Source organism: Salvelinus alpinus, chromosome 6 (genome assembly GCF_045679555.1).
Source record: "Salvelinus alpinus chromosome 6, SLU_Salpinus.1, whole genome shotgun sequence".
NCBI classification, from domain to species: domain Eukaryota; kingdom Metazoa; phylum Chordata; class Actinopteri; order Salmoniformes; family Salmonidae; genus Salvelinus; species Salvelinus alpinus.
Genome location: NC_092091.1, coordinates 46,172,876 through 46,186,791, shown reverse-complemented (window position 1 = coordinate 46,186,791; position 13,916 = coordinate 46,172,876). Strand labels below are relative to the sequence as shown.

The 13,916-nt window shown below is 43.3% G+C and overlaps 1 protein-coding gene across 1 annotated transcript; it reads left to right on the top strand.

Moving 5' to 3' along the window:
• The first annotated feature begins 549 nt into the window (after positions 1-549).
• On the top strand, positions 550-2,739 carry LOC139579695 (general transcription factor II-I repeat domain-containing protein 2B-like). The gene is made up of 2 exons (XM_071408532.1): positions 550-2,602; positions 2,733-2,739. The coding sequence occupies exons 1-2, from the start codon at positions 786-788 to the stop codon at positions 2,737-2,739; spliced, it is 1,824 nt and encodes a 607-aa protein (XP_071264633.1). The 5' UTR covers positions 550-785.
• Positions 2,740-13,916: the final 11,177 nt, after the last annotated feature.

Genomic DNA, 13,916 nt, shown 5'->3' with positions numbered 1-13,916 from the left:
ACCAACTGAGACACACTAGGCTCTAAATAACAGCGATGATGTTTATTTCCAATTCTCTCTCTCTCTCAGATGTCTCTATATTTGCAGCTGGGAAAAATTGTTTGGCTAAAGTCTTGAAACCCCTTGTGTCCAAAAAAATGAAGGCAGAATGCATAGGTAAGAGAGGAGAATGTTAAAACTGATAAGTTTTCCTTGCTAAGAAGTGACCTCTGCAATTTGACAAATATTTTTAGGGTTTGCAAAGTCTTTCAAAAAAACAATCACCAGCCTTAGATTCTCCACAACTTTTTTTGTCACATTAGACTTGAAAGATATGCTAACAGAATTGAGCCTGCCAGAGAAAATGGTCTCTAATGTACCCACAGTTTTGTACTCAAAGCATTTGTTCTCTCTTTAGATTGTCACAGATGGTTGTGGCCATAGAGCTCGCCAGTTTGTAGTGCTAAACACTGGAAATGAAACCTTGTGGTACAGATAAGGGTCTACCTGTGCCTGAGCACCTTAGTTTAAATATCAACAGTACTGCCCCAGAAGCATACCATTTGATTAACACACTAGTCCACATGTGTCAAACTCAAGGCCCGCGGGCCAGATGTGGCCCGCCAGGTCATTTTATGTGGCCCGCGAGAGCTTAAAAGTTTTGAGTGTCTAAAAATAAATACCAAAAAATAAATTAAGAGCGTGCTTTGACCAAAAACTACATTCCCACAATGCCTTTCGACTACGCTAGCCACGGCAGTGTCCATGCCAACGAGTGGAATTGAGATATAAATAATGATCCCAAAATGTCCAGAAAGAGAAAAGTTGATGCAGACGGAAGACTGTTTCAAGAAAGATGGGAAGGCGAATACTTGTTTGTGCTTCAAGGAGAAAGACCGGTATGTCTTTTGTGTTACGAGGCGGTGTCGGTTGTCAAAGAGTACAATCTGCGTCGACATTTTGACACCAAACACGGAGCTAAGTACGCTAAAGCTAGCCTTCAAGAAAAGCAACAAATTGCCCAAGAATTAAAAGGCAAACTGCGGTCGCAGCAGAGTTTGTTCATGAAATCCACAGCCAAAAACGAGGCCGCGGTGAAAGCTAGCTTCATTGTGGCTGAAGAAATCGCCCACGCTTCCAAGTCTTTTTCAGAGGGAGCGTTTTTGAAGCAGTGCATGCTGAAGGTCTGTGAGCAGGTGTGTCCCGACCAGTTACAGACTTTTAAAAATGTCCGTTTATCAAGAGACACCATCGCCGACCGAGTGAAGGAACTAGCAGAAAATCTTACAACACAGCTGGCCGAGGAGACACGCAGCTACACAGCTTTTTCATTAGCTGTTGATGAAAGCACAGATAACACGGATACAGCGCAGTTATCAATTTTTATTAGAGGCGTAAAGTCGGACCTCTCTATCACTGAGGAGCTGTTGGATGTGGCTGCAATGCATGGGACCACGACGGGACAGAACATTTTTGATGCGGTAGAGAAGTCCGTAAGTAAAAATGCATTGCAGTGGGAAAACTTGGTAGGATTAACTACAGACGGTGCACCGGCAATGTGTGGAGGAAAAGTGGGCTTGGTTGGACTAATGAAGGGGAAAATGCAAAAAATGAACTGTCACACGCCTTTGATAACGTATCATTGCATTATCCATCAAGAAACTTTGTGTGGGAAGGTGCTGGGGATGGAGGACATTGTGACCACAGTCATGAAAACAGTGAACTTCATTCGGGCGCGTGGCCTGAATCACCGTCAGTTCCAGCAGTTTTTGCTGGAGATGGGCTCGGAACACGGGGATGTGCTGTACCATACAGAAGTGCGGTGGCTGAGTAGGAGCAAAGTCCTCAAGCGATTTTTCGAGCTCAGGAAAGACATTGCTCTTTTTATGCAGAGTAAAGGAAAACTCATGTCTGAACTATCAGATCCAAAGTGGATGTGTGACTTTGCTGTGTTGTGTGACATAACCGACCATCTCGCCCAGCTGAATCAGAAGCTGCAGGGACGCAAACAAGTCATCACGCAGATGTCCGACACGATCACGGCTTTCCAGCGTAAATTGGACTTATGGATGTGGCAAGTGAAACAGGACAATCTTGTTCACTTTCCTGTTTGTCAGAGCATGTCAGCCTCATTTCCCGAGACTTTTTCATGTGCTCAGTTGGCTACCAAACTGAGCTGGTTAAAGACTGAGTTTGATCGGCGCTTCTCTGACTTCAGAGCACAACAGTCTGGCTTTGACATCTTTGCCAATCCTTTCACCACCGATGTCTGCACTGCACCCCAACACCTTCAGATGGAGCTAATTGAGCTTCAAAGCGACAGTGGCCTGAGAGCAAAGTTTCAGGATGCTACAATCCAGGACTTTTACCGTCTGCTGCCTCCTGGTTTGATGCCACAGCTTCGACTTCATGCTGCCCGTGTTCTGTCCATGTTTGGGAGCACCTATCTGTGCGAACAGTTTTTTTCCATAATGAATCTGAACAAAAACAAGCACAGATCACGCCTCACGGATGACAACCTCCATGCTGTTCTACGCATTGCCTCAGCACAGGACCTAAAACCAGACATTGGCACACTGGTAACGGGAAAACAGTGTCAGACATCTGGTCAGAAAACACACAGGCAAGCATTTTTTTTTTTTTAAACTTAATTAAAATATAATAAAATGTAATTCAACCAAGAAGAAGAACAGTTAAACTGTGTGCAATTTAATGATTGTGCTTGCATTTTGTTTTGTGTTTATCATTTTCAGAACATGATCAATCGATAGTAGAGAGAGAATCCACTTGGTGTGTTCAAGGACAGGCAGCATCTCCTCATCAAAGACTAACCGAAAAACTTGACCAATATAGTTGTGAACTGAGTCAACCTTTATTTTGGTATTTTTAGTTGATTATATTATTTATGTGTAGCTGCTGTAGTAATTATTTAATGTTTGCAGGTTTATGTGTGTATGCAGACAAATTGTTGTCATCAAACCATCAGTTGGGTGCAAGGCTGTGTGCAGCCTTTTTTTGTAAAATGCTACATGTGTCATACATGTTCTTTGCAGCTCAGTTTTATGTTATTTTTCTTTATTCACTTGGACAGTTTGATCCTTCATTAATGGAGTTATGTGGGTTTTCATAAGCTGACAAAATGTAAAAGGATTTATGTTAGAGCTACAAGCAAACATATATTTTCTATGCAACTGTAATTGTCACTTGAATAAGTTATAATAAATAATGAGTTATTTAACATTAAGGAGGAGTTACATTTATTTTACATTACATTCGATTACATTTATAAGTTACATCTGGCCCTTTGAGGACAGCCATTATGCTGATGTGGCCCTCGGTGAAAATGAGTTTGACACGCCTGCACTAGGCTCTAAATAACAGTGATGATGTTTATTTCCAATTCTCTCTCTCTCAGATGTCTCTATATTTGCAGCTGGGAAAAATCGTTTGGCTAAAGTCTTGAAACCCCTTGTGTGCAAAAAAAATAAAGGCAGAATGCATAGGTAAGAGAGGAGAATGTTAAAACTGAAAAGTTTTCCTTGCTAAGAAGTGACCTCTGCAATTTGACATATTTTTAGGGTTTGCAAAGTCTTTCAAAAAAACATTCACCAGCCTTAGATTCTCCACAACTTTTTTTTTGTCACATTAGACTTGAAAGATATGCTAACAGAATTGAGCCTGCCAGAGAAAATGGTCTCTAATGTACCCACAGTTTTGTACTCAAAGCATTTGTTCTCTCTTTAGATTGTCACAGATGGTTGTGGCCATAGAGCTCGCCAGTTTGTAGTGCTAAAAACTGGAAATGAAACCTTGTGGTACAGATAGGGGTCTACCTGTGCCTGAGCACCTTAGTTTAAATATCAACAGTACTGCCCCAGCAGCATACCATTTGATTAACACTTGATAACACTTGATTTACATCATCATCAATTCTCGGTCTGGTTGGACTACACGCAGCAGAGAGAGGCAGAAAGACAGAGAGGAGCGGTTGCATCTCCGACCCGCCGACCCATGTCCACCCCTTCTTCAGTCGGGAGTTGCACATGTTTCAGGGCAGCAGCAACACAGGTAATCTACACTCTAGCAAACCATCATATACTAACATATCTCATAGTGAGAGAACCACACCAGACTCATCCTTTCATCAAGAATTCATCAGCCTTGACGTACAGGTCATGCTCCAACAGTCACCCAAGTACCTTGCGCACCAGAGACAAATGAGTGGCGCGTGTAGCAGAATAGACAGGAATGTCATCAATATAATCCACCCTGCCCGTGCAGGTCCCTGAGAATCTCGTCTACAAAAGATTGGAAGACTGCTGGAGCATTCTTCAAGCCGTACGGCATGACGAGGTACTCATAATGGCCGGATGTGGTACTAAACGCTGTCTTCCACTCATCACGTTATACGCGCTCCTGAGATCCAGTTTTGTGAAAAAGCATGTCCCGTGAAATGACTCAATCGCCGTGGCAATGAGAGGTAGCGGGTAACTGTATCCCACCGTGATGGAATTTAAACCTCTATAGTCAATGCACGGACGCAAACCTCCCTCCTCCTTCACAGAAAAGAAACTGGAGGAGGCAGGTGATGTGGCAGGCCCGAATGTACCCCTGCCCCAGAGATTCAGAGACATATGTCTCCATAGCCACCGTCTCCTCCTGTGACAGGGGATACACGTGACTCCTGGGAAGTGCAGCGTCTACCAGGAGATGTATCGCACAATCCCCTCGTCAATGAGGTGGTAATTGGGTCGCCGCCTTTTTACAGAAGGCGATAGCCAAATTGTCATATTCTGAGGGAATGCGCACGGTGGAGATTTGGTCTGGACTTCCCACCGTCGTTGCACCGATGGAAACCCCTACACACCTGCCTGAGCACTCCTCTGACTACCCCTTTAGAGCCCTCTGTTGCCACAATCTTGGGGTTGTAACGGGCCAACCAGGGCATCCCCAGCACCACCGGAAACGCAGGAGAATCAATGAGGAAGAGACTAATTCTCTCCTCATGACCCTCCTGCGTAACCATTCCCAGTGGAGCCGTGGCCTATCTAAGGCGTGCACTGGGAAGGGTTTATCAATCGGAACAAAAGGGATCCCTACACTATGTGCAAAACTGCGGACATTAAAATTCCCTGCTGCGCCTCAATCTACTAGCACCTTATGCCGGGAATGAGGGGAAAATTCAGGAAAATAAATTAACACATACATGTGACCAACAGGGGGATCTCGGTGAGCCTGGTGCCGACTCACCTGGGGTGTCCGAGCAGTGCTCGGCCTGACATCTCGACTCCCCGAAGGACCCCTCCAGCACCGGTCAGCAGTGTTCCCTATACGACCATAGCTGGTACAGGAAAGGGCTCCTCCTCCGGTCGCCCTCGCTGCAGCACCTCCTAGCTCCATGGGCATTGGAGTGGAGGGGCTGGGGGATGAAACTGACAGGACCCGATCCGGACGTCCGCGGGTCGCCAGCAAGTTGTCCAACCGAATGGACATGTCTATCAGCTGGTCCAAGCAGAGGGTGGTGTCTCTACAGGCTAGCTCCCTACGGACGTCCTCGCGCAAACTGCACCTGTAGTGATCGATCAGGGCCATGTTGTTCCATCCCGCTCCAGCGGTCAAGGTCCGGAACTCTAGGGCAAAGTCCTGTGCTCTCTTCTCCTGCCTTAGCTGGAAAAGCCGTTCACCCGCCGCTCGGCCCTCAGGTGGGTGGTCGAACACGGCCCGAAAGCGGCGGGTGAACTCTGGGTAGTGGTCCCTCGCCGAGTCTGGATCGTTCCATACCGCGTGCTTTGCCTGAGAGGCAGGAGACAAGCTCTCACCTCCCGAAGCCGTCCCATCGTACTCCCTCGGGAGTGAGAGTCGAATACCACTGGGACCAGGCAATGAAGGAGAGGGTTGTGGTACTGGTTGGAGTGTGGCTGGTGGAGGTGTAGGAAGGCCACCTCTCTCCTATCTTTCCATCGTCACCATCACTTGATCCATCGCGGTACCCAGCCGGTGTAACACTGCCATGTGGTGTTGAATGCGCTCCTCCATAGATGTTGGGAGTTCAGCTCCTGCTGACTCCATCGATCTGGTGTGGGATTCTGTGACCATGTTGCGTTAGGTGATAGGAGTCAGGAGCAGGAGAGCAGAGATGTCTGAGATGCGTACTTTTAATAGGCAAGTCCACCAAATACAGGTATGGCACAATCCAAAAGTCAAACGCCCTCGACAACAGAGACACCCGTTACTCACACGGAGGAACAAACAAAGCTCCTAAATAACACACTCTTATTCAATGCGTGAAACAAAATATAGGTCACAACCTCACCGAGCTACATCACGAAATAAAACAATCCCGCACAAACCTAGGCAGGCAACAGGGTAAATATCTACACACAGAAATGAAGGCAAATGAAACCAGGTGTGAAATAACCAAAGACAAAACAAACACAAAAGGAAAAAAGGATCGGTGATGGTTAGTAGGCCGGCGACGCCGACCGCCGAGCGCCGCCCGAACAGGGAGGAACTACCTACGGTGGAAATCGTGACAGCTGCGCCACTCGGGAGCCCCTTGTTGTTGGCATTTCCTGCTTAAGTTTGCCCACTTTGCCAATGAAATAATAATTAAAATGATTGGCGACATCAAATGGTTTTGTGATGAATAAGCCATCTGATTTGATGAAAGATGGAGTTGAATTTGTCTTTCTGCCCATAATTTAATTTAAAGTACTCAAGTTTTTTCCCTACATTATTTATATTATTGAACTTAGCTTCATAATACGGTTTCTGATTCTTTTTGTTGAGTTTAGTCTCATAATTTCTACATTTGCAGGAAGTCAGCCAATCAGATGTGCAGCCAGACTTATTAGCCACTCCTTTTGCCCCATCTCTTTCAACCATACAGTTTTTAAATTCCTCATCAATCCATGGAGCCTTAACAGTTCTAACAGTCAGTTTCTTACCAGGTGCATGTTTATCAATAATTGGAAGAAGCAATGTCATAAATTCATCAAGTGCAGCATCTGTATGCCCCTTACTGTTCACATCAAACCAACAAATATTTTGAACATTATCCACATAAGAATCACAGCAAAAGATTTTGAATGATCTCTTATACACTATTTTAGGCCCAGAATGTGGAACGTTCTCTTTCCTGGATATAGCCACTATATTGTGATCACTGCATCTAAACGTGTATGGATACCGCTATAGAACAAATATAGAACAAAGAGTGCTGTGTACAGTTGAAGTCGGAAGTTTACATACACCTTAGCCAAATACATTTAAACTCCGTTTTCACAATTCCTGACATTTAATCTGAGTAAAAATTCCCTGTTTTGGCCCATTCCTCCTGACAGAGCTGGTGTAACTGACTCAGGTTTGTTGGCCTCCTTGCTCACACACGCTTTTTCAGTTCTGCCCACAAATTTTCTAGGGGATTGAGGTCAGGGCTTTGTGATGGCCACTCCAATATCTTGACGTTGTTGTTCTTAAGCCATTTTGCCACAACTTTGGAAGTATGCTTGGGGTCATTGTCCATTTGGAAGACCCTTTTGCAACCAAACTTTATCTTCCTGACTGATGTCTTGAGATGTTGCTTCAGTATATCCACATAATATTCCTTTCCTCATGATGCCATCTATTTTGTGAGGTCAACCAGTCCCTCCTGCAGCAAAGCACCCACACAACATGATGCTGCCACCCCCGTGCCTCACGGTTGGGATGGTGTTCTTCGGCTTGCAAGCTTCCCCCTTTTTTCTCCAAACATAACGATGGTAGGTATGGCCAAACAGTTATATTTTTGTTTCATCAGACCAGAGAACATGTCTCCAAAAAGTACGATCTTTGTCCCATGTGCAGTTGCAAACTGTATCTAGCGTTTTTATGGCGGTTTTGGAGCAGTGGCTTCTTCCTTGCTGAGCGACCTTTCAGGTTATGTTGATATAGGACTCGTTTTACTGTGGATATAGATACTTTTGGACCTGTTTCCTCCAGCATATTCACAAGGTCCTTTAATGTTGTTCTGGAATTGATTTGCACTTTTCGCACCAAAGTACGTTCATCTCTAGGAGACAGAACGCGTCTCCTTCCTGAGCGGTATGACGGCTGCGTGGTCCCATGGTGTTTATACTTGCAAACTATTGTTTGTACAGATGAACGTGGGTACCTTCAGGCATTTTGAAATTGCTCCCAAGGATGAACCAGACTTGTGGAGGTCTACATTTGTTTTTCTGAGGTCTTGGCTGATTTCCTTTTGATTTTCCCATGATGTCAAGCAAAGAGGCACTGAGTAAGGTAGGACTTGAAATACATCCACAGGTACATCTCCAATTGACTCAAATTATGTCAATTAGCCTATCAGAAGCTTCTAAAGCCATGACATAATTTTCTGGATTTTTCCAAGCTGTTTAAAGGCATAGTCAACTTAGTGTATGTAAACTTCTGACCCACTGGAATTGTGATACAGTGAATTATAAGTGAACTAAACAATTGTTGGTAAAATGAGTTGTGTCATGCACAAAGTAGATGCCCTAACTGACTTGCCAAAAGTATAGTTTGTTAACAAGAAATTTGTGGGGTGGTTGAAAAATGAGTTTGAATGACTCCACCCTAAGTGTATGTAAACTTCCGACTTCAACTGTACGTGGTGTTGAGGGGCAATGGGGTGTTTGTGCTGGAGAATGCAACTTCATTACACTTGTATTGAGAAAGCTTACTAGACAGAGTTGATCTGTGTCATGCAGTGTTGGGCTTCATTAGGCCTCCTCTGCCATGCTGTGGCTGCGTTTACACTACACTTCCCACAGTGCTGCATTTCCACCACACATACCAACATCCGTAGGGGTGACAGCTAGGGCCCCACAGCTCCTAGTGGAGTAATGCACAATTGTGTTCTACATCACCCACTTCGTATGATATGTTATATCCTTTTTTGGGTTTGTCAACAAAATGGGTCACAGGCCAGCGTTTGGTGCCATTGAAGGTCCTTTCAGATAACAAAAGGGAACACACTGGATTTGTGTGGCAAGTCTGTATTGATAATTGAGTTGTGAGCCTTGGAGACAGGCTGCTACTGTAGCTTTCAACGACTTGGTAAAGCCCTGAATCGAGGTCATTCCTCCCACTAAGTTTATATACTTGCTTTTTCAAATATATTTTACACTAATAAATTGCTTTCATTTGTGGCCCAAAATACGTTTATGTTTGTGACTGATACATCCTTTCCAATAGTAAAGTCTTACTGATTCCCCCATTTTTGTGTAAGCTTCAGCTAGTAGCCTAGCGGAAAAAGAGGTGAGCCAGCAACTGGAGGGTTACCAGTTCGAATCCCGGGTCAGACGCAAAGAAGTGAGCTAGTAACCGGAGGGTTGCTGGTGTGAAATCCTAGATGCCATATCCTGCCGTTGTGCTCTTGAGCAAGGCACTTAATCCCCCACAACAGCAGCGCCCAGTGTGGCAGCCTCCTGCACCTCTCCTAAACCTGTGTATGTACACTGAGTATACCAACAATTAAGAACACCTTTCTAATATTGAGTTGCAACCCCCTTTTGCCCTCAGAACAGCCTCAATTTGCTGGGGGAGGACTCTACAAGCTGTTGAAAGTGTTCCACAGGGATGCTGGCCAATGTTGACTCCAATGCAGTTGTGTCAAGTTGGCTGGATGTCCTTTGAGTGGTGGACCATCCTTGATACACACAGGAAACTGTTGAATGTGAAAAACACAGCAGCGTTGCAGTTCTTGACACAAATCGGTGCACCTGCTTGGCACCTACTACCATACCCCGTTCAAAGGCACTTAAATATTTGATCTTGCACACTCACCCTCTGAATGGCACACATACACAATCCATGTCTCAGTTGTCTCAAGGCCTAACAATCCTTCTTTAACCTGTCTCCTCCCCTTCTTTTAGACTGATTGAAGTGACATCAATAACGGATCAGAGCTTTCACCTGGTCAGTCTATGTCATGGAAATAGCAGGTGTTCTTAATGTTTTGTATACTCAGTGTTTTTATTTCGGAGGGCTTGGGTTAAAAGCGGAAGTCAAATTTAATTGGGACCTTGTGTGTAATTGACCAATAAAGTGATCTCCATCTTAATTGCTCTTGGTACTGATTCTAAATGAGCAAGTCAATCTCAAATGGATTTGGCACATTGCCTACTTTAATACATTTATCAGATATGACCCAAATATAGCTTGTGTTTTTCAGAACACTGCTGGTAATTTTGCACATGGAGCATTTCTTTAGCGGAGGCTCAATTCAATTTCCAATTCCCGAGAACATCTGACCACAGAACCCTGCCACCAGCAGGGCCTGGGGTCTTGAATTCTCTCAGGTCAAATTACCCTACATTGACTGACTCTACAGTCTTGCTTGACAGGTCATCTTTTTCCAGAGGCAGCGCGGTGAAAAAAGCCGCTCAATCTATTACCTTGAGGTCCATGTCACAACCTTTCAAATGCTCTGGTCCCTCCACTTTATTAGGTTAGGCATCATTATTTTAATGCAGGTGTCCATTTTCTCTCAGGTGTATTAAAGTTCCCTAACCTTTGTTTCCTTCTGACCGTCTCAGTAAGCTGGAAGTTAATCAAGTCCAGTCACAATGACACGGGTAAGACAAATATCTTCCAACCCAACAGCATTTTATACAGATTGACATTGTGAATGATCAACTGCATTTCCAATGTATTTAACTGAAATTGATAATCATAGGTTCCTGTGTGTGTTATTAGTGGGATTTGATTATGCCTAATCAAGTTACTTAATCTCTTTCAACTGCTGCCTGAAAGAGAGCCTATCTTCTATGTAAAACTACCTCATCACCCGACAACAAATTTATTAGATTTTTTATTTTACCTTTATTTATACAGGTTTTTTCTCATTGAGATAATCTCTTTTCCAAGAGAGACCTGGTCCAATAGCAGCAGAAGGAATGTTTCAGACAAAACAACTTACATACACTAACACAACATTAAACAAAACTATAAACACACATACAGTACAACAAACATTTTACATTAAAAACACAAACATCTTGTCTAAAAACAGCTGGCCTAAAACAATTACACTCTTCTATGATATATACGTCAATCAAGTGTTTAAACTCCACCAACAAAACTAGATCATCACATTTTAAAATGTTCAGGAGAGAATTCCAGGACCACGGTGCTAAGTAACTGAAACTATTTCTACCATGACCTGTTCTAATTTTTGGTACTGTTAGAAGCAAATCAGAATGGGACCGTAATTTATATTTATTTACTGACCTGACTAAAAAAGAACAGAGATAAAATGGCATTTTACCCAATATGGCCTTATAAATCAGTGTATACCAGTGTTTAAGCCTACGCAAGGTCAATGACGAGCAGCCAACAGCGCTTGTAGAGATCACAATGATGTGTTAGACGTTTCTGATTTGTAATGAACCTGAGGGCTGCATGATACACTGAATCAAGTGCTCTCAGGGTAGTGGCTGAGGCCTGCATATATATAACATCACTCAAATCTAAAACCGACAGTAATGTACATCGTACCAGCTCCTTCCTGGCCTCAAAAGAAAAACAAGCCTTATGCTGGTAATAAAATCCTATTTTCAGCTTGAGCTTCCTTATCAAGTTCTCTACATGCACAGTGAAGCTCAGCTTATCATCAACCCACACACCCAAATATTTGTACACTTTAACTTGCTCTATAGTATGTCCAGTCAATGTAGCAATGACATGATTTGTAACATGCCTGGCATTTGAAAATACCATGCATTTTGTTTTACCCAAATTTAGACTCAGCTTTAAATCATACAGATTATGTTGTATGATGTTAAATGCTCTTTGGGCATTTTCAAAAGCTAAAGATAAACTACTACCACTTGAATAAAGAACAGTATCATCTGCATAAAAATTAACATCTGCTGTTTCAATAAGATCCCCAATGTTGTTGATATACAAAATGAACAACAGTGGGCCCAAATGCATTATTGCATCATAGTGTTGGAAATGAATGTCTGGCAAACCATCCTTACATTGGCCAATTGCACCAGGCATAGCTGTATAATACAGGGCACGTTTGAAAAAGAGACCTAGGTCTCTGTCTCCCTGTTAAAATGAAGGTTAGAAATAACATGAGATTACAACTGAGACCCTGATATAGTACGTTTTCACCAATTAAACCTCAAACAAATGTACAACAGAAAGCCAGCTCCCTTATTGATCTTGCAGGTTTCAAGATGTTACAGATCGTCATGAAGAATGATGTGGAGATTCGTCTGTTTTGGTTGACAGTGTAATATTCTGAGTACATGACTGTATAAATAGTATTTAAACTTCTGAATAAATGTGTGGACTTCTTATTGACTTTAAATGTTATTTTTAACCTTCATTTTAACAGGGAGACAGAGACCTAGGTCTCTTTTCAAACGTGCCCTGTATAATACAGCTGTGCCTGGTGCAATCGGCCAATGTAAGGATGGTTTGCCAGACATTCATTTCCAACACTATGATGCAATAATGCATTGTCTATTCAAGTCTAAATTTGTTGTCGGGGGATGAGGTAGTTTTACATAGAAGATAGGTTCTCTTTCAGGCAGCGGTTGAAAGAGATGAAGTAACTTGATTAGGCATAATCAAATCCCACTAATTCACAATAAGACACACAGGAACCTATGATTATCAATTTCAGTTAAATACATTGGAAATGCAGTTGATCATTCGCCAGCAGCATACCACCCTGCATACCACTACTGGCTTGCTTCTGAAGCTAAGCAGGGTTGGTCTTGGTCAGGCCCTGGATGGGAGACCAGATGCTGCTGGAAGTGGTGTTGGAGGGCCAGTAGGAGGCACTCTTTCCTCTGGTCTAAAAAATATCCCAATGCCCCAGGGCAGTGATTGGGGACACTGCCCCAGGGCAGTGATTGGGGACACTGCCCTGTGTAGGGTGCTGTCTTTCGGATGGGACGTTAAACGGGTGTCCTGACTCTCTGAGGTCATTAAAGATCCCATGGCACTTATCGTAAGAGTAGGGGTGTTAACCCCAGTGTCCTGGCTAAATTCCCAATCTGGCCCTCAAACCATCATGGTCACCTAATAATCCCCAGTTTAAAATTGGCTCATTCATCCCCCTCCTCTCCCCTGTAACTATTCCCCAGGTCGTTGCTGCAAACTTACCTGGTAAAATAACGGTAAAATAAAAATAAATAAAAAAAATAAAAAAATTCACAATGTCAATCTGTATAAAATGCTGTTGGGTTGGAAGATATTTGTCTTACCCGTGTCATTGTGACTGGACTTGATTAACTTCCAGCTTACTGAGACGGTCAGAAGGAAACAAAGGTTAGGGAACTTTAATACACCTGAGAGAAAATGGACACCTGCATTATAAAATAATGTTCCCTAACCTAATAAAGGGGAGGAACCAGAGCATTTGAAAGGTTGTGACATGGACCTGAAGGTAATAGAATGAGCAGCTTTTTTCACCGCGCTGCCTCTGGAAAAAGATGACCTGTCAAGCAAGACTGTAGAGTCAGTCAATGTAGGGTAATTTCACCTGAGAGAATTCAAGACCCCAGGCCCTGCTGGTGGCAGGGTTCTGTGGTCAGATGTTCTCAGGAATTGGAAATTGAATTGAGCCTCCGCTAAAGAAATGCTCCATGTGCAAAATTACCAGCAGTGTTCTGAAAAACACAAGCTATATTTGGGTCATATCTGATAAATGTATTAAAGTAGGCAATGTGCCAAATCCATTTGAGATTGACTTGCTCATTTAGAATCAGTACCAAGAGCAATTAAGATGGAGATCACTTTATTGGTCAATTACACACAAGGTCCAACTGAAATTTGACTTCCGCTTTTAACCCAAGCCCTCCGAAATACAAACACTGAGTATACAAAACATTAAGAACACCTGCTATTTCCATGACATAGACTGACCAGGTGAAAGCTATGATCCGTTATTGATG

What these genes read in the sequence shown, in the direction of transcription:
- LOC139579695 (XM_071408532.1), top strand. Translation starts at nt 786, where the DNA reads ATGTCCAGAAAGAGAAAAGTTGATGCAGACGGAAGACTGTTTCAAGAA.